An 18,160-nucleotide genomic window follows, 5' to 3' on the forward strand; every position below is an offset into this window, starting at 1 on the left:
TTTTAAAAATAAGATGTAGATTCTAAAAAGTTCTGAGATAAAAAAAAAAACATAATGGAAAACTGATAACGACAACCACACAGAGACATAATTATGTTAATTTTTCTTTTTTATTTCTACAATAAAACAAAACATACGAGTAGCAAAACTCATTTTCAATAACGCAAAAAAAAAATTGACAAGGCAAACGGAAATAAATAGCTTACTTCAGCTACAGAAGCAGAACACAACTTCTTTGCATTGAAATCAAATATTAAAAATGAACGGACGTACAAAATCTAATGGCTATATTAAATATATTCATCAAATTGGCATTACTTCTACATAAACACAAAATTTCTTGTTCCATGACAAAAGAGTGTATCTCAAGCCTATGGCCCGTTTTTAAAGTGCACGTAAACTTTAGAAGTTGCAAATTCTTACAGGGTTCAAAATCAATCGTATCTATGAAAATAGGCCCATGACAATCACGTCTGAATGAACGGTGTCAGAACAGTTCACGGAAGACAGTTTTTATGCATGACATTCGAGCCCATGGCACTGCTGCACGCGGCAGTTCACATGGCGTAGGGGTCTGGTCAATGTCACGAGAAGGCAACTAAATCTATTGGCGTCAGACACAACAACATCATTGTCAAAATATCATACAACAAATGGATAAATAAAGCCACCCATTACAAAGCCCAAATATGCGATTGACACGATTGATGGACAGTGCAGTTGGTGTGTTGTCTAAAAAGCGCGGTGCTTGGGCAGTTTCAGTTCCGATAGCTCGTCTTCGCTCTGCATCTCCAAGTGTGTTTCGTCTGAGTCACTGAAGTGCGAGTGAGGAGAAAACTCTCCGTCGCTCCGGTTCGACCGAGGCGAGTCCTTGCTGGCCTCCGAACCGGACTTGCTCGTTCCCGAGGGCGACTGGAGGTCTTGCTCCATGAAAGATGCGAACGTCCCGTCCTCGTACTGGTACGGGTAACCCGCGCCCGAGCCTCTCCGACAGACGCTCGGCGATCCTCTGGGAGAGCGCTCCTCCTCGAACACGTTGGCAGGCAGCAAGTCACAGTTTGGCGGGTCGGCTTTAGCACCGGGGCCCTGAAGCAAGTCGGACAGGGCGTTGATGTAGATCTGGGCCATCTGTAGGGTTTCGTACTTGGAGAGCTTCTTGTCGTTGTCTAAGGCTGGGATGACACTGCGCAGCTCGTCAAACGCGTGGTTCAGTCCGTGCATCCTTCGTCTCTCCCGGGCGTTAGCAGCCATTCGCCTCTGTTTCTGCACGACGTTGGTCGCTTTGCTGGACGGGGCACGCTGTCTGCCCTCATCTGCACCCACAGCTCCTTTGAGCCGGCAGAGCTCGCGTACTTTGACAGGACTCTTGCTGCTCTTCCTGAAGTTGGAGGCAGAGGACACGCCTTCCGCACTCGAGCCGGGCGAGTGCAGCAGGTATTCGGCGTGTGCCGCGCAGGTGCCAGCCTGCACGGGAGCCAGCCAGGCGCGTGGGTCACTGCTGGCCATGAGTGCCAAAGCTGGTGGGTACTCGCGCTGCTCCCCCCGCCCCAAGCTCGGATGCTGGACATCGAGTTCAACCACCTCCCTCGTATCCGTGCTTACGCCGTCCACGTTCATGCCATCCATTTTGGTGTTTTGTGCTTTTTGGAGGAAAGTGGGTGGCTGTGGATTTGGGAAAGGGATTTTTGCCGTGGAGGATTTGTCTTCTTACACCTGTGGTGAAGGGGATTTCTTTACTGATGTCTCAGGGCGACTCGTCGGTTTTAAAAGCGGCACGCGCCGGGGAGCCCCCCTTCTCAAGCTGGTCGCGTGGCGCTTTGACCAATAAGAGCACGCGGGGCAGGCGCGTGTAGGCGACCAATGAGAAGTCGTAGTAAACCCGAGAGAGGTTATTATGCCCAAACTTTTTTTCTTTCTTTTTTTGGTAATGTCGCGCTTCAAACCTGTTTAACCAGAGAATTATTATCACAATGGGTCGTCCCACAGGACGTACTCAGAAACTTTGATACTGAATAAAGTTATGTGGCGAGCCTCCTCACACGCTATGTTTAGGAAATTAGATCTAGTCTATAAAGTGCAACAGGAAGAAAAAAAAATGTCTCGACAGTCTCAAATGAAGTGAAAGGGGTTATCAGAACTGTTTATTTGAGAACACCGTTTGAACTCGCTTTTGTCCATTAAATACTCCTGAACATATTTAACTGAATTTAGCCTCATTTTCTTCAAGTGTCCTTTTGTTCTAGCTCTAAAGGAGAAAGAAAGAAAACAATTAGCTACTTTGCTTTGACAGATTAGGCACTTGTGTCTTCAGTCGCATTAAATAAAAGAAAAATAAAACAAGCTATATTTCTTACTTTTTGTCAACGAAATTTAATAGGCTAAGTTATTTACAAACACGCTTCATTAATTTAGACATTTGCCATTTATTTCTTTGTTTGCATAATCGTAGGCTACTTTTATAATATAATCTTACTTATAATCGTATATAAAGTCTAATATAAGAAATAAATACATTTATAAATAAGTATAGGCCTACTTCTCTATCGAAAAAAAAAAATCTCAGTTGCGCAACATAACCATTAAATATCAATAATTCGTTCTTTTATTGGTGCAGTTAAACATGTTCAAAAATGAGCGTTAATACCAGATTGAGTTTCATTTTCTTTTTGAACAAGTTCAAAACCTTTTGATCCGATTTAAGGAACGCCCTTTCAGCAAAAGAGCTTCCCAAAGATCAGAAACTTGATCTGGAGGCGCGACAGTCCCTTGCTGTCACGAGCTTTAGAAAGAGAGCAAGTGCAAAAAGCAGATAATAATGAAAATTGATTAATAATAATAAAAAAAAAAAAACTATATAAATAAACAATAAATGAACGGAATTAACTAGTGAGGCATATAAAATACAGTGAAACTAAGAAAAGGCATTAATATTAGGAGTTAAACAGTTATAACGTGGACAACAAATTGTGCATTATCACGCAAACTTTTTTGACAAGGGCTACAGCTGCGTTCCCTGGTTAGTCACTGAAACGAATATTATTTAATGTAAGTCAGTGATGCACAGGACCTTAATTCCTGTTTTCTGGCATTAAAAACTTCACATGAATCTTTTTACATTTATTCATGAATTCATAGAGCGCAGAGGCTTGCGGACTGGCGCCTGAGCTCACCCCAACTGGAGCCTCATCCAGGCGGCTTGTGTGTCTTGGAATAGGTCCTAAAGCAAACAACAGGTTGGGATTGCTGCCGTCGATTATTAAAGTGTCCCAGGGACAATAGAGACTCAATGTTCCATTCGACACGCCTGAAGAACTCTTTGGAAAAAGGGCACAAAATGTGTCTCGATGGGGGCTTCCACCGCGATCGAGTCTGCGTGCTACTTTCTTCATTCCTGTCTCCCGGGAAACCCAGAGATATCGCGTGCTTGATAAAAGCCGACAAAACACATCACAGGGTTCATCCAACACACTTATTAATATTGTTATTAATAGTAATAATGTTAATATTAATAGTAGTAAACATTTAGCTATCACAGCTACTCTATTAAGTGTTTAAATATATAATAAAAATATATATATTTTTTAAAATCCATGTAACAAATAGTTACATCGATATAAAGTAATATTTTATATTAAATTTAATAATTTCAATTTAAATCAAGGCTTTTCATTATCCAGTGTGACATTTTAAAGTGAGACTGTCTATTTACAAATGCTTAATTTGATGTAATGTTTTTTCATAATACATGAAACCTGAAATAAAGAAGACCTCTGATTTTCTAAATATCAGAACAGGTGCATACTTTAGTATGCATCTCTTTACAAGAAGTGTGGGAGACTGAAAAAAACACAAAGGCGACATCTAGTGGACTTATAATGCACTTACTGTAGATCAAGTGCTTATTTTTTCAGAGAATTTAAGCCTCAGGTATCAAAATACAAACAGCTCGTCATGCAATAACAATTCACAATCTTTAGTTGAATAGAAAGTCTTAAGTTTATCCAATTTGATTTACAAGTTATCTACAAGGTCTGCCCTTTTACATGGAATGGTACATTATTTCTTAAACATGAGCTACAGATCGCAAATGTCCGCATGTCAGCCTTCCTGGTGGTATATATGCTGTAAGTGTGGGCTTTTATCGTTTAAAAGAATAGTTCACACAAAAAATAAAATTCTGTCAGTAATTACTCACCCTCATGTCGTTCCCAACCCGTAAGACCTTCGTTCATCTTGGGAATGCAAATTAAGATATTTTTGATAATCCGAGAGCTTTCTGACCCATCGTAGACAGGACTGTACCTGAAATTTTCCCAGGCCCAGAAAGGTAGTAATTTTATGAAGCTACAAGAATATTTCTTCTGTGCAAAGAAAACGAAAATAACGCCTGTATTCAACAATTCTTTTCCTCCGCATCACCGTCTGCCGTCATTCCTAATACCGCCACTTGTTTACAAGCAAAGGAATGCACACGCATGCGCGCTCTGGCGGCGGACGGTGACTCAGAGGAGATAAATTGTTGAATAAAGTCGTTATTTTAGTTTTCTTTGTGGACAAAAAATATTCTGCTACACTGTAAAAAGTTTTCACCAGATTTAGTTCAGCAGCTGCCTTAAATTTTTTAGGTTAAATCATTTGAACTTATTACAATAAAAATGAGTTGATTTAACTTGTGAGTTGAAATGACTTAGGTTGATTTAACTTAACATTTTAAGGCAGCTGCTAAACTTAAGTTTTTAAGTTGAAACTGGTGAAAATTTTTTACAGTGTAGAATTACACTGATAATTAAATTATGGTTGAATGACTGATGTCACATGGACTAACAATATCATGACGACATTTCTGGGACATTTTAGTCACATTGCTGTCTATGCAGGGTCAGAAAGCTCTCGGATTTAATCAAAAATATCTTAATTTGTGTTCTGAAGATGAACTAAGGTTTAAGGGTTTGGAACTACATGAGGGTGAGTAATTAATGACAGAATTTTTATTTTATTTTTTTTATGTATTATTAATTCTGCTTACCCCCCAGGGCATTTAAGATTTCTTCAGCAGAACAAAAACAAAGATTGAATCGTTGCAGTCTGTCAGTTATATAATGGCAGTCAATGGGCTCCACGACTTTGAGAGTCAAAAAAAAAAAAAAAATAAAAATAAATAAATAAATAAAAAAACAATTACACAGACAAAATCAAATTAAACCCTGTGGTCGTGACGATACATTGAGGTCTTAGGACACCAAACGGTCTGTGCAAGAAACTGAACAGTATTTATATCATTTTTTTTTTACCTCTGACACATTGTAATGTCCAACTATCCTGAGCGCTTTCACAACAGCCAGCGAGTGACGCGTCAACGTGCTCTGGCATAGTAGACGCATGCAACGCATATACGTCACTCATTGTGTAAAGAGATTGTGTATACGTCAGCTACTCAAAACGGTAATTACTTGTGCTTATCCTGATTGTTGCAACCGATTAAAAACTAAAAGATTATGTTTGCTCGCGCGAACTCATCAGGGAGTGTTGACTTTTAACAGACTTCCAACTTTTCAGCATGATCAACTGAAGTTATGGTTGCTTGCTCTTCGTCACACGCCAGCTGAACGCGCTTAGGAAAGTTGGACATTGCAGTGGATCGGAGATAAAAAATTATATAAATACTGTTCAGTTTTTATGCACAGCCGATTGTTTGGTGTCTTAAGACCTCAATGTATTGTCACGAGCCGCAGGATTTAATTTGGTTTTGTCTATGTGTTTTTTTTTTTTTACTCTCAAAGCCGTCGAGCCCATTGACAGACTGCAACAATTTGAGTTAAAAATCTTTGTTTGTGTTCTACTAAAGAAACAATGTCACCTACATCTTCGATGCTCTGGGGGTAAGCAGATAAACATCAAATTTTCATTTTTGGGTAAACTATCCCTTTAAGATTAAAAAAAATGGTGCATCAGGGTTTGGTAAAAAGTATTACAACCCATGTCTAAACATTACATACAGTTCATAGCATGAACAGACTCACGTACAAGAACTTGGCCTGGAACATGACAGGTTCAGGGTTAGACTTGTGGCGACAAACTCTCCAATCACTAGAGCATGACTTGAAACGCCGTGGTGCCTTTCACTTTGACCTGTAGTGCATGAATCTGGTTCACAAAGTCAAAAGCCAACAGTGGCTAACCTTTGACCACAACCTTCATTGTGTTCAAAGCACTTCACTTCATTATGCTCATCCTGAGCTGGAGGGGACAAAATAAAATAGTGTTACTCGTCACATGTCCAACTGTACTGTTCGGGATGTCTGTATGCCAGTTTTGATGATACAGACAACACAGCAAAAACCACTGTAGAAAACATGTTTATTAGACAAATTATACACAGAAAGCTTTGCCACTTGTAACAGAGGCCTCAGTTTGTTCCATTTGAATAATATGCAACACATACAACAAAATAGGCCTATATTAAATACTGTACATTATAATCAGTTGAAAATGATGTCATCCTGTACAATTCTATGTATGAAATTAAAAATGTTACAGGCATAGCAGGTTTTGCATGCTTCTTTTACGGAAAAAAAACCTTGCCTCCTTTTTGACAGATTTGGAAATTAAAATGAAATGACGTCGAATGAGAATGCCTTACCGTCAGAAACCGTGGAGAACTTCTTGTAATGTGATAGTGGCTAACTGAGCTTTACAGACTCAGATATTATACTCTATATCTTCTTTAAATTCAACAAAAAATTATCTGCATGTAAAATATACACTTTAATGTCTCTTCGTTTACTCTAAATAAAAATCTTTAAACTGATACTAAATAAAATTGCTCCTATAGTCTTTCAGTAATCATATCTTAAGAAAAGTACACCTAGAATGCTTGCGTCAAAACACTGTTGCTGTTCTCTACACACAACATTTGCGAATTAGTCAGAGGATAACAAACTGAAAGCTCATTCTAAACGACTAACATTAGTAGTAAATATTAATACAGTTTATGTTAGTGAAAAGGATTGGTTTGTTTTCTGTCCTCAAAATGTGTATTTTTTTTTAAAAACTCCCACCACACCTCGATGGCCTTGTTTAAACAATTAGCACTTAAAAAAAAAAAAAACGTTAGATAAATAGTACCCCTTAACATTTACGAAATTAAATAGAAAGATATTTCAAATAACCCCTCAAAAGTCGCCGCCGTATCAGCATTTTCAGGTTGAGGACGACACTTGAAAAGTAAAAAAAGCCCTGTCTTCTAAGGCTCGTGTTAAGAATTTGTTTAAAAACCCTCTCACTCTTTGATTTCCAAAAACTATGACGCACAGCCGCGAGATTGTGGCATATACAATGAAACTATTCTACAGAATGTTTTTGTCGAATCCTGGAGTATGGCTACAGAAGTGAATACAAACTCTTGACGGTTTAATGGTGCAAATCACTGTAAGATGATGGCACTGAAGCAATTTCAAAACTAATCATTAAAAAAAGAATGAAAACTAAAACTACAGACAGCTCTGAAAATTTTTTTGTTGTCAAAACTCTCTGACCAGACACATTCCACGCATTAAAGATTTGTTATACTTAAAGTCAGTAAGAGACATTTAGTAGCATTTGTTTCATCCCCCCACAGTATAATAACTTCATTTTTTTTGTTTGTTTATTTTACTTTAAAGTTCGTTCGAGTCTTTTCCACAGAGTGTCCGTTTAAAGATTTAAAGTAGATCTCGACTTCAGGGAGATGGCAGAGAGGATGAGAGGTCTTTAGAAACACAGTCACTCGCTGTGAAGCTTCAGTTTAGCAGCGCTATGCTGAATGCGTCAGCTAGAAGGAGTACTGAATGTTAACTGAGCGCTGAGATAAAGCAAAATTCAGTTGATGAGTTGACAAGATTCTTCCAAACTGAGTTATTGCAGATCTGGGAAACACTTGGCAGAGTCTTTTTTGTTTTTGTTTTGTCCGCCACCCCCCCCCCCCCCCCAAAAAAAAAAAAACATTTCCAAAAAAGTAAACATACTATCATTGCAACAGTTTTTTTTCTTTCCACGAAATAGAATGTGGCAAACAAAAGGCAAATTCATTTAGTTCACAGAGAAAATCTCCCGACAAACCACAATGACAATAATGATCATTTTATTCCACCCTCGTCCTGTCGGCGAGTTCGGTTGGGACGAACAAGCTCCATCGCGAAGAGCAAAAGCCAAGAGAAAACGACAACCGAAAAGGAACATTTGTATTTACACATATCTCTTTTTTTGTTTCCAACTCGCAGGCCCAGGAACCCCTGTGGTCTATATGGAGGTGCCCCTGTCCGGGTCGTTGCCGTAGCTGAAGTTGGGGGCCGGGGTGGGCTGATACGGGATGCTGGACATTGTCTTGACGGGGCTGCGAAAGAAGCCGCCGTTGGGGGCCCGCTGCCGGAAGGGCCCCCCAGTCCGGTGGTCCTGCACGGCCCCGAAAGCGAAGCCGGCCGCCGCTTTGGCCGACAGGCTGCGGCTGAGAGTCTGGATCTGCTCGGGGATGAAGGTGGTGGTGGTGATGTGCGTGTTGCGGAAGTCGCTGATCTGCTCCAGGGCCTGCCGGGCGGCTGGGAGGGAGTCCATGTCCAGGGGCGTCAGGTCGATGGAGGAGGTGGAGAACTGTTTGTGGGGGCTCTCGTCCTCTGTGCACAAGCTGTTAACCCGGTGATGAAGGTGCTCCAGGTCAATCTCCTTATCGTCCTAGAAGAGGGGAGAACGGGACGAGGAAAGTGGAGTGGGGAGGGGTGCGGGAAGAAAATAAGGAAGGAGAGAAGAACAGGAGGAGGAGCGAAGGTTGTTACAGGATCAGAAGAGAAAAGAGGTGTAAAGTGAAGAGAAGGGGTGTGTATTCGTAAGAGCAGATACAGCGGGATGGGTTAGTGAAGCGGGACAGCGTGAAGTGGTTAATAGGGAAACGGATGGGCGGTGGTGGAGGAGGAAGGGGAAACGCAGGCAGGTGAGAAAAGGAAGAAGGTGGTGAGCGAGTGAGATGGGAAGGAAGTGTTCGAAATGGATGGAAACATCAAGAACATTTGGAAGAAGGTTGAGGTTGGGGATTAATGGAGAATCAGCAGGCCCAATGAGGTTTTAGTATTTGCATGATTAGCAAGACAGAGAAAGAAGGGGGGAAGGTACAAAAAGGGAAACATACTGAGCTGCGGTAATGAAAACACATCAGTCTTAACTAGCACTGTCCTTGGACTTATTGAGAATAACCAACAACATTAATGCGTGACACATGGATCTTTGGATATGTACAGTCTACAAAACCTTTCCACTTTCAAGCCATCTGAAACCACGAACTCTAGCTTATCTGCTCTAAAATATGTTGAACTAGCATAACCAGTAAAATATGGATTGCTTAAAACAAACTCACGGGGTGACGTGGGCTGACATTGTGGCTGTAGTGAGATAAAATGGCCTCTGGTTTGGACCAGCGTAAAGCACTTTGTTGATCGCAGCCACCGGCGGCAGGCAGCGTGGCCCTGAGTAAAAAGGGGCGGAAGGGAAACCTGGTCGGGGCCGAAGGGGGCGGGAGGTCCGGGGGGGGCAGCTCATAGGTACCTGTCCTACCACCACAGTGGAGGAAGGCAGTATAAAATGGGTGTAGGAGTGACAGGAAGGATTGTGGGAAGGCTGTTACATGGCAGGACACATTTGTGGTGTTTCCTTGAACAAGTGAGGGACCTTGTGCTTATTTAGAATACTTTGTTGTGTTTTGCAGGTTTTTACCACTTGTGTATTTTTGTGACTCTAAACACACCTGGACACGAGAGGACACAACATCTAAAGGCTGTTTACACTGAACTGCGACAATGCAAATGTCATAAATTATCTGAACTTTGTGTCAGTACGTCATAAATAGAATAAGGCAACAGTTTACTGTTGGGGATTTGTCGCATTCAGTGTGGACAGCGTCACTGCATATAATTGGTTTGATTGTCTTTTGACGCATTGCGTTGTGCCCGCTCGTGTCCGGTGCAGACACGGTGTAAGATTGTGTGAAATCTTTAAACCAGTGGTTTTCACTTTTCAGCGCAGTTATAATGGAGCTACTTTCGGCATCTGTCCAACTATATACGTCACAGCGTGTAATCGAATATCTGAAGGATTAAGTACACACGTATCATCTTTGTCTTCTGAAGCATGCACAATGCAAAAGCCAATTGTTGTTTAAAACTACAATCACATTTTTGAGATCTATTCGTCTGACTTGACAAAAGACTGAGTGGTATGATTTCAGTCAGCTTAAAGTGTTTACATGATGTTTTAAAAAGAAAAATTTGCTCTAGTTTGACTTATTGGAATAAATACTATGAAATGATAACAAATTTGCTTGTTTTCAAACTTTTTATTAACAGAAACTAGGTCTGTCAATACATTAGTTATTAATGATAAGGACTTATTAAGTGTTACTGTGGACTTTCTCTTTATACATCTTTGTATGCAGAAAAATGTCTTTATATTTGTGACCCTGGACCACAAAACCAGTCATAAGGGTATTTTTTTTATATTTACATTTTCTTAGCAATGCATAAAAAAAAAAAAAAAACGGAAAATTATGTTTTGATATATTTACGCTAGAAAATTTTACAAATTACATTTAATTAACATTGAATAGACATTCTATTGATGTATGGTTTGTTAGGATAAGACAATATTTGGCTGAGATACAACTATTTGAAAATATGGAATCTGAGGGTGCAAAAAAAAATCTAAATATTAAGAAGTTGTCTAAATGAAGTTCTCAGCAATGCATATTACTAATCAAAGATTAAGTTTTGATGTATTTATGGTAGGAAATACATTTAACATTTAATTTACATAGAATAAGCTTTCTATTGATGTATGTTTTGTTAGGATAAGACAATATTTGGCTGAGATACAACTTTTTGAAAATCTGGAATCTGAGGGTGCAAAAAAAAAAAAAAAAAAGAGAGAAAATTGAGAAAATCGCTTTTTAAGTTGTCCAAATAAAGTTCTTAGCTATGCATATTACTAATCAAAAATTAAGTTTTGATATATTTATAGTAGAAAATGTACAAAAAATCTTCAAGGAACTTTATATTTACTTTATATCCTAATGATTTTTGGCATAAAAGAAAAACTGATAATTATAACAAATACAATGCATTGTTGTCTATTGCTATGTCTCCTATGGCTGGTACGATGGTCCAGGGTCACATGTGTCTTTAAAGTACATTTATATATTCAAATACACAGATTGTTCTGCACTATTGGAAGTTAACGCATTGATAGTTACAAGATCTGATTATAAATCTCAACATTTTAATAATGTATCTTACAATGTGCTTCATTTGAAGTTTGCTGAGGCCCCCTAGTGGCCCTACTGATTGAGAACCACTGCTTTAAACAACATCCTACCTGACTGTATTGGGATTGTGGGATTGAATACTAAATTAGGCACTTAGTCTGGCTATATAGCACCAATCTAAATATTGAACAAGTTCTGCAAACGCCAGCTTGCATATGGGCTTCTCCACTCCAAAGCTATACAGCTTAAATAACTGTTTGCGCTGTCATTTCTGTATTCTTTTAGCCAATTTGATCTAGTCCCTATGCAGTTTGGCAGTAATCTCTGTGGGCTTCAGATCAAAAATGAAGATTGGTATTAAAAAAACAGCCTGTATTATTGTAAATCTCAAGATTTTTGGAAATAAATGGTGATGACCTTCCTTGTCGCACCTTGTTGGATTCTCACTCAGCAGCAAACGTGCGATCGCCTAAGTTTGTACAAAACGTATTGTAGCGCATTTGGTGGCGAGGGTGATTTCATAACCTACGTGGGCTCGAGGCTTGGAGAAGTGTGGAAAGAGTGTAGCTCAGTGCTGGCAGAAGACAGTTCGCGACGGGATGGCGAACGTGTGCCTCAGCTTGGAGTCGAGGGGTGTGGCGCAGCATGCAGGTGACAGGTGATTGGAGGAAGGCCTGAGCGTGAGCATGATGTCAGTCTGCGGCTCATGACAAGGCTCGTCTTGCCTCACAGACGGTCCGTCTGCTTGCGTCTGTGTGCGAGCGCGTGCGAGCACGTATGAAAGGACAAAAAGTATGACCGAACAGATGAGGCAGGCAGATGAGAGGACGGGGAAGAGGTTGTTTTCAGAGAGGTGGGGGAATGAGTAGAAAAAGACAACAAACAAACAGTCAGCACACAGACGTTGTTTTTTTTTCTTTTTTTATGTCCAAGGAGCCAGATACCTGGAAGTGTGAGATGGTAAAAATGGCATTTTGCATTTCTCTCCCACGCCCGCTTTAACCCCTCAACACAGAGTACTTATCTATAAAACAAAATCAACAAAATAAAAGTTGTTTCAGGCTTTGACAGGAGAATAACATGATTTTTTCGGTCTTTTCTGAAAAATAATCAAACATTTTCAGAGTAATGACTGACACAGAATGCTGTTTGGCGTTCGGCGGCCTCGGTTTGTCACGCGGCCATGTGAGGTCTGACTTTCAAATACTTATTATTAAAGCCACTGTGAATATAATTTCAATGCATTTTCTCTTTTGTACAGGATTAAAAGGCAACATCTATTTTTTCCTTTTTTCTTGCTTCTCAGATTGAAAAACAGACGGGTATTTGAATGCAGACCTCATACTGTGGCCTAGAAACTTAGAGGCACCGCAGGACTCCAGACAGCCACAATATCAATGACACAGCAGACATCTGAGGTGAAGAACTTTTCATCATTTAGTTTTTCAGGAATGATTAGGACACAAAGCTTGGCATGTGAAATGGCTTATTCACACAGCTAAACCTCCGGTTCTCTGGACCGCCTGCTCGTCCGCTCCGGATTGGAAGACTTGGGTGGCAAAGCGTAATTCATCACTATGAGTTTGAAGTCATTTTGACGACTTGTCGTATCAAATTATTTCAGATCGATTGCGACACCACAGAAGGAGCCGTGACAGCGAGATCACAGAGAAACAGAGAGGAAACAGGGACAAACTAACACCATGGCATATGCAACGTGTGTGTTGGTGTGTGTATGCATGTGTCAGACACAAAGACACAAGCACAAAGTCATTCTATTGTTCTGATGCGCAATGAACTCAGTGTTAGCCAGGTGTCAAGAAATATTACAAAGAAAAGAGGAAGCAGTCAGGAAGAATTAAGGATGTACCAAGACACGAGGACACATCAAACAGAAAGTTGCATCATGCTAAAGATGAAAGAATGGATTTTAAGGATGTGCCAGAATGACAATTAGGAAAGACAAAATGACAACAAATACTGCAAAAATGATTTCTTCATCAGTATTTTTTGCTTTGTTTTCCAGTAAAATTATCCAAATATTCTTTAAACGACAATCTTTTAAACCAGCGTACATCATATATAATTCTACTGGAAAAAAAGTTAAAAAAAAAAATATATTTTTTTTTTGCAGTAAAGGAATGTGAATAAAACCCCGCTACAAACTAAAGAGCTTTAATTGTAGGATCGAAAACATCTGTGTGAGTGTGATATGTGCTAATTTTTAGTGTTTGTCTTGTCTTGGTCGCTTTTGGCATTAACACTTGTGGCTCGCTGAACCGTGCGTGTTAAAATGCGTGCTTATCAGCATGTCAGTGTGAATATTTGTGCAAAGCTCTGCCAAGCTTCTACTCTGATGGAACCGTCTGGAAGAGCGCTCCGAGGAATGAGCCCGACTCAGCATGATCCAACCACTGGGGCAGAAAGGAGCGGGTTCAAGTGTGACCAAAGCCAAAGTGCTCCACCCTACTTAAAAAAATCCTCAGGGAAAATCATCTCTGTGCTCAGTGTTATATCTTCAACTACACCACTATGTTAGCTATAATTAGTGACTAAACATGCTTACAGTATATACAGAACAAGGTCCAATGGTAACATTCTGGAACAAGGGCCAATGGCAGGTGAATTTAAAGGCTATAAATGTTAATGATATAAGTTACTATTTTGCATTATTTTTATTAATAATATATTTTTGTCCTATGACATTATACAGCATCATATAAAATTAATGTAATATTTTTTTTTTTGTATGATGCTGCAAATTACCATTCCGAAGTTTGAGGTCGATAAGATTTTTGAAAGAAATTAATAAATTTAATCAGCTAAGATGCATTAAACTATGGAAGCCTGTTTCCGCCACTGAATAAAATAAATGAATAAATAAATAAATGTGATTGCAATTCCGAGAAAAAAGTCAGAATTGCAAGTTTGTATCATGGAATTCTGAGAAAAAAGTCAGAATTGCGAGTTTGTATCATGGAATTCTGAGTAAAAGGTGAGATTTGTGAGATTGTATCATGGAATTCTGCCAAAAAAGTGAGATTTGTGAGTTTGTATCGTAGAATTCTGAAAAAAAAAGTCAGAATTGTGAGTTTGTGTCATGGAATACTGAGTAAAAAAAGTAAGAATTCTGAGTTTGCATCAGAATTCTGAGAAAGAAAGTGATATTTGTGAGTTTGTATCATGGAATTCTGCAAAAAAAGGTGATATTTGTAAGTTTGCATCAGAATTCTGAAAAAAAAAAGTTAGAATTGTGAGTTTGTATCATGGAATTCTGAAAAAGAAAGTGAGATTTGTGAGTTTGTATCATGGAATTCTGCAAAAAAAAGGTGAGATTTGTAAGTTTTTATCAGAATTCTGAGAAAAAAGTCAGAATTGCGAGTTTGTATCATGGAATTCTGAGAAAAAAAAGTGAGATTTGTGAGTTTGTATCATGGAATTCTGCAAAAAAAAAAAAGAGTCAGAATTGTGAGTTTGTGTCACGGAATACTGAGTAAAAAAAGTAAGAATTCTGAGTTTGCATCAGAATTCTGAGAAAAAAAGTCAGATTTGTACGTCTGTATCATGGAATTCTGAGAAAAGAAGGCACATTGCAAGTTTGTATCACAGAATTCTGAGAAAAAAGTCAGTATTGTGAGTTTGTATCACAGAATTCTATAAAAATAGAGAAAATAGAATTGCAAGTTTGTATCAAGGAATTCTGAGAAAAAAAGCCAGAATTGCAATTTTTATTTTGAATTCTGAGCTAAAGTCAGAAATGCAAGTTTGTATCATGGAATTCTTAGGAAAAAGTCAGAATTCTGAATTTGTATCATAGAATTCTGAAACAAAAAAAATCAAAATTGTGCGTTTGTATCATGGAATTCTGAGGAAAAAAGTCAGAATTGCAAGATAAAAAGCAATACTTTTTTTTTTTTTAATTCAGTGGTGGAAACAGGCATCTATAACTCACCAGAAGTGACAATCAAGATATTTTTAATGTTACAAAATATTTCTATTTATTTTCTATTGGTTTTTATTTTATTTAATGAATGCTTTTGAGCTTTCTATTCATCAATGAACCCTGAAAAAGTATGGTTTTCACAAAAATATTAAGCAGCAAGTTTTTTTTTGGAACGTTGACAATAATTATATACTTCCTGAAGACTACAGTAATGGCTGCAGGATATTAAGCTTTGTCATCACAGGAATAAATTACATTTTTTAATGTTCAAATAGAAAACAGTTATTTTAAATTAACAATATTTCACAATATTACTGTTTTACTATATTTTTGTTTAAATAAATGCAGCCATTGTGAATATAAGAGACGTATTTCGGAAACATTAAACAATCTTACAGACCACAAAAATTTGAATGGTAGTGTATTATTTAACAGCGTTAAATAAAAGTATCTTAAAAGTAAAAAGTAAGATATCTTAGATAAAGCCCTGATAGCAAATCCTTCACATACAAAAAAGTAGACTATCATTATTACAATTTGCTTTAAACCATGTAATGTCACAGTTCTCTATAAAGTTCCAGCCATTATAATTCAGTGTTCATTTGGACCTTGTTCATATGTGAGTCAATCAAAGCCTTATAAGACTTAAATCTGCTATATGTGGCATGCCGTAATAAAAACTAACAATATATTGAATCCTGTTAAACCAACAGTTTAAAAACGCTCATCTGCCATTTCTGGAAAATCGCTAATGTCGGATGACCAGCGGAGTGGACGACGGCCTTCAGAGGAACAGGGATGAAGGAGAGGCACTCTCTCTGTGGGGTCATGAGCGGCCTGCTGCTGCCCCTGACAGATAAAAGCTGCTTCATGGTGGGAGGACGGAAGACAAGAAAAAGCCCCTGACCACTGATCAAAAGCACTACGGAGATTGTTTTTCAGGTGGAACGCTGGAGATGAAATGCTATGTTTTTTGGCATGTGGAGAGTCTGATGACACGGACCAGAGGGGTGTGAGAAGAGGTCAGGTGTGTATGTTGGGGAGGGGTGGGTGATGGGACTCAATCAGAGTAATGAGGGAGATGGGGATGTGATATCAGGAAAGGAAACACCCACAATATGACAGCTGCAGAAGATAACAAGGAGCTAGAAACTCATCAAAATCAAAGAAATGCGTCAAGAGCAACATCACAAAGGTTCATTCGCAGCCATATGAATGTGCTGTCACTGTTACGAAGTGTTGTCACATGTGAAATGCAAGCGTTTAACTGAGTGTGGGCTCATTTGTTAATTATCGTTAACTGGATGCCAAAGAACCATATGCAAACAGTTGGAAGAACAAGAAAAACAATATGTGCAAACACATTCATCGAAACTGATCTTCACAAAATGAAGGATGGGGTATTAAAGAAAAATTAGAGCCTTGTCTTAAAGTAATTATCCAGATATATGCAGCTTTTATCAGCACATATATTTCCTAGCACCTGTTTATTTATTTATTTTTTTCTCAGCAGAGCTCTATTACACTTAATGTACTTGGCAGGCAATTGAACAACATTGTGTTCTTTTTGGAGAGGTTCGTTTAAGAGCACTATCAGAAAAATTAATTTGTTGAAAAAGTGCTTTGTCTGCTGTTTGCAATGCCGGCTATTTCTCATTTTAAACTCTTGTCTTTTTTTGTTGATGTTAGTAATATCCTCCCAAGGCTGGGTGGTACTGTATGATGGTATATGACCAGCAGAGATTTCAGCTTAACCACTTTTTACAGTTAAAAGCGAAAAAACGTATTAAATTGTGTCTGTTAAATTGGTTACAGTACCTGAGCGACTTTGCAACTCAATATCACAGAATGATTTGAGCTCAAAACAGCTTCAAATGTGATAATCTTCTAATTAAAATGATTAATTATTATTATCTTTTAATTTACAACCATCAGGTTATATATAAAAGAGAAAATAAACAAATAAGATTAAGTATGGTTAATTAGTCTAAAATCCATTGTGTTATCAAGAAATGAGCCACATGGTTATTTAATATAACTGTAATTAAAAAAAACGGTTAAATTCATTAAATTGAACTTTTTTTTTTATATATTATATATTATCCAGCAAAAGCAACAGTCATTGATTTGCTCTTTATAATGCCTTCATTAAGTGGAAATTTAAGAGGGATGTTGTTGAACTTGAAATTCAATAACAACTTAATCCCATCTGTTCTTGGGCAGTTGGATGATCTACATAGTTATTGTATTTAAACCCGTCAATCAAATCCCTACATCAACTGTCAAGACTCTCACCTCCTTCGACGGCACTCTGGAGCCCTTCCTTCGTGTCCACCAGGTCTCCACAGTGGCAATAAGACAGGAGAGCACCACACCGGCTGCTAGTACAAAGAAGACCCCAGCAAAGCTGTGGATGTCCAAGGCACTGCCGCTCTTTCGAGTGCCAACAGGAGAGTACAGATCACACGGACTGTCCCGCGGCCACCACTTCAGCTTCAAGATGTCCATGTCTCCATTCTGCTGGAGCTCCAAGATCCTGGACAAGGACAAACATATACAGTATATGATTCTTTAGTTAGGGGCACTTCTCAGACTACTTCAAAGTACATCTTATGTTTCAACATTTATCCGATAATTAAAAAAAAAAAAAAAACGATCATTTTGACCCATACAATGTATTGTTGGCTATTACTACAAATATACCTGTGCTACTTACGACTGGTTTTGTGGTCCAGGTTCACAAATTAAGATATTTTTGTTGAAATCCAAGAACGTTTTGACCCTGCATAGACAGCAATGCAACTATCATGTTCAAGGCCCAGAAAAGTAGTAAGGATATCGTTAAAACTGTCCATGTAACATCAGTGGTTTAACCTTAATTTTTTGAAGCTACGGGAATGCTTTTTGTGCTTCAAAAAAAGAAAAAAAAGCCTTTA

At 38.6% G+C, this 18,160-nt stretch overlaps 2 protein-coding genes across 2 annotated transcripts in view; both read right to left on the reverse strand.

Moving 5' to 3' along the window:
- Nucleotides 1–732: 732 nt before the first annotated feature.
- On the reverse strand, nucleotides 733–1,626 carry atoh1a (atonal bHLH transcription factor 1a). Its single transcript, XM_073819826.1, has one exon. It carries the CDS (start codon nucleotides 1,624–1,626, stop codon nucleotides 733–735), a length of 894 nt encoding a protein of 297 aa, XP_073675927.1.
- A 4,717-nt stretch (nucleotides 1,627–6,343) lies between these two features.
- The window catches only part of grid2 (glutamate receptor, ionotropic, delta 2), a 640,517-nt gene continuing 628,700 nt past the window's right edge, over nucleotides 6,344–18,160 (reverse strand). The window contains exons 15-16 of the mRNA XM_073819480.1: nucleotides 17,520–17,760; nucleotides 6,344–8,706 (exon numbers count right to left, since the gene is read on the reverse strand). Of these exons, the coding sequence (XP_073675581.1) occupies nucleotides 8,278–8,706; nucleotides 17,520–17,760 (670 nt within the window). The 3' untranslated portion in view covers nucleotides 6,344–8,277. The remainder of the gene's footprint in view (nucleotides 8,707–17,519; nucleotides 17,761–18,160) is intronic.

This window comes from Garra rufa, chromosome 15 (assembly GCF_049309525.1).
Source record: "Garra rufa chromosome 15, GarRuf1.0, whole genome shotgun sequence".
Taxonomy (NCBI): Eukaryota; Metazoa; Chordata; class Actinopteri; order Cypriniformes; family Cyprinidae; genus Garra; species Garra rufa.

Bases quoted from the DNA above. Each gene is read 5' to 3' on its own strand.
- atoh1a (XM_073819826.1), bottom strand. From the start codon at position 1,626: ATGGATGGCATGAACGTGGACGGCGTAAGCACGGATACGAGGGAGGTG.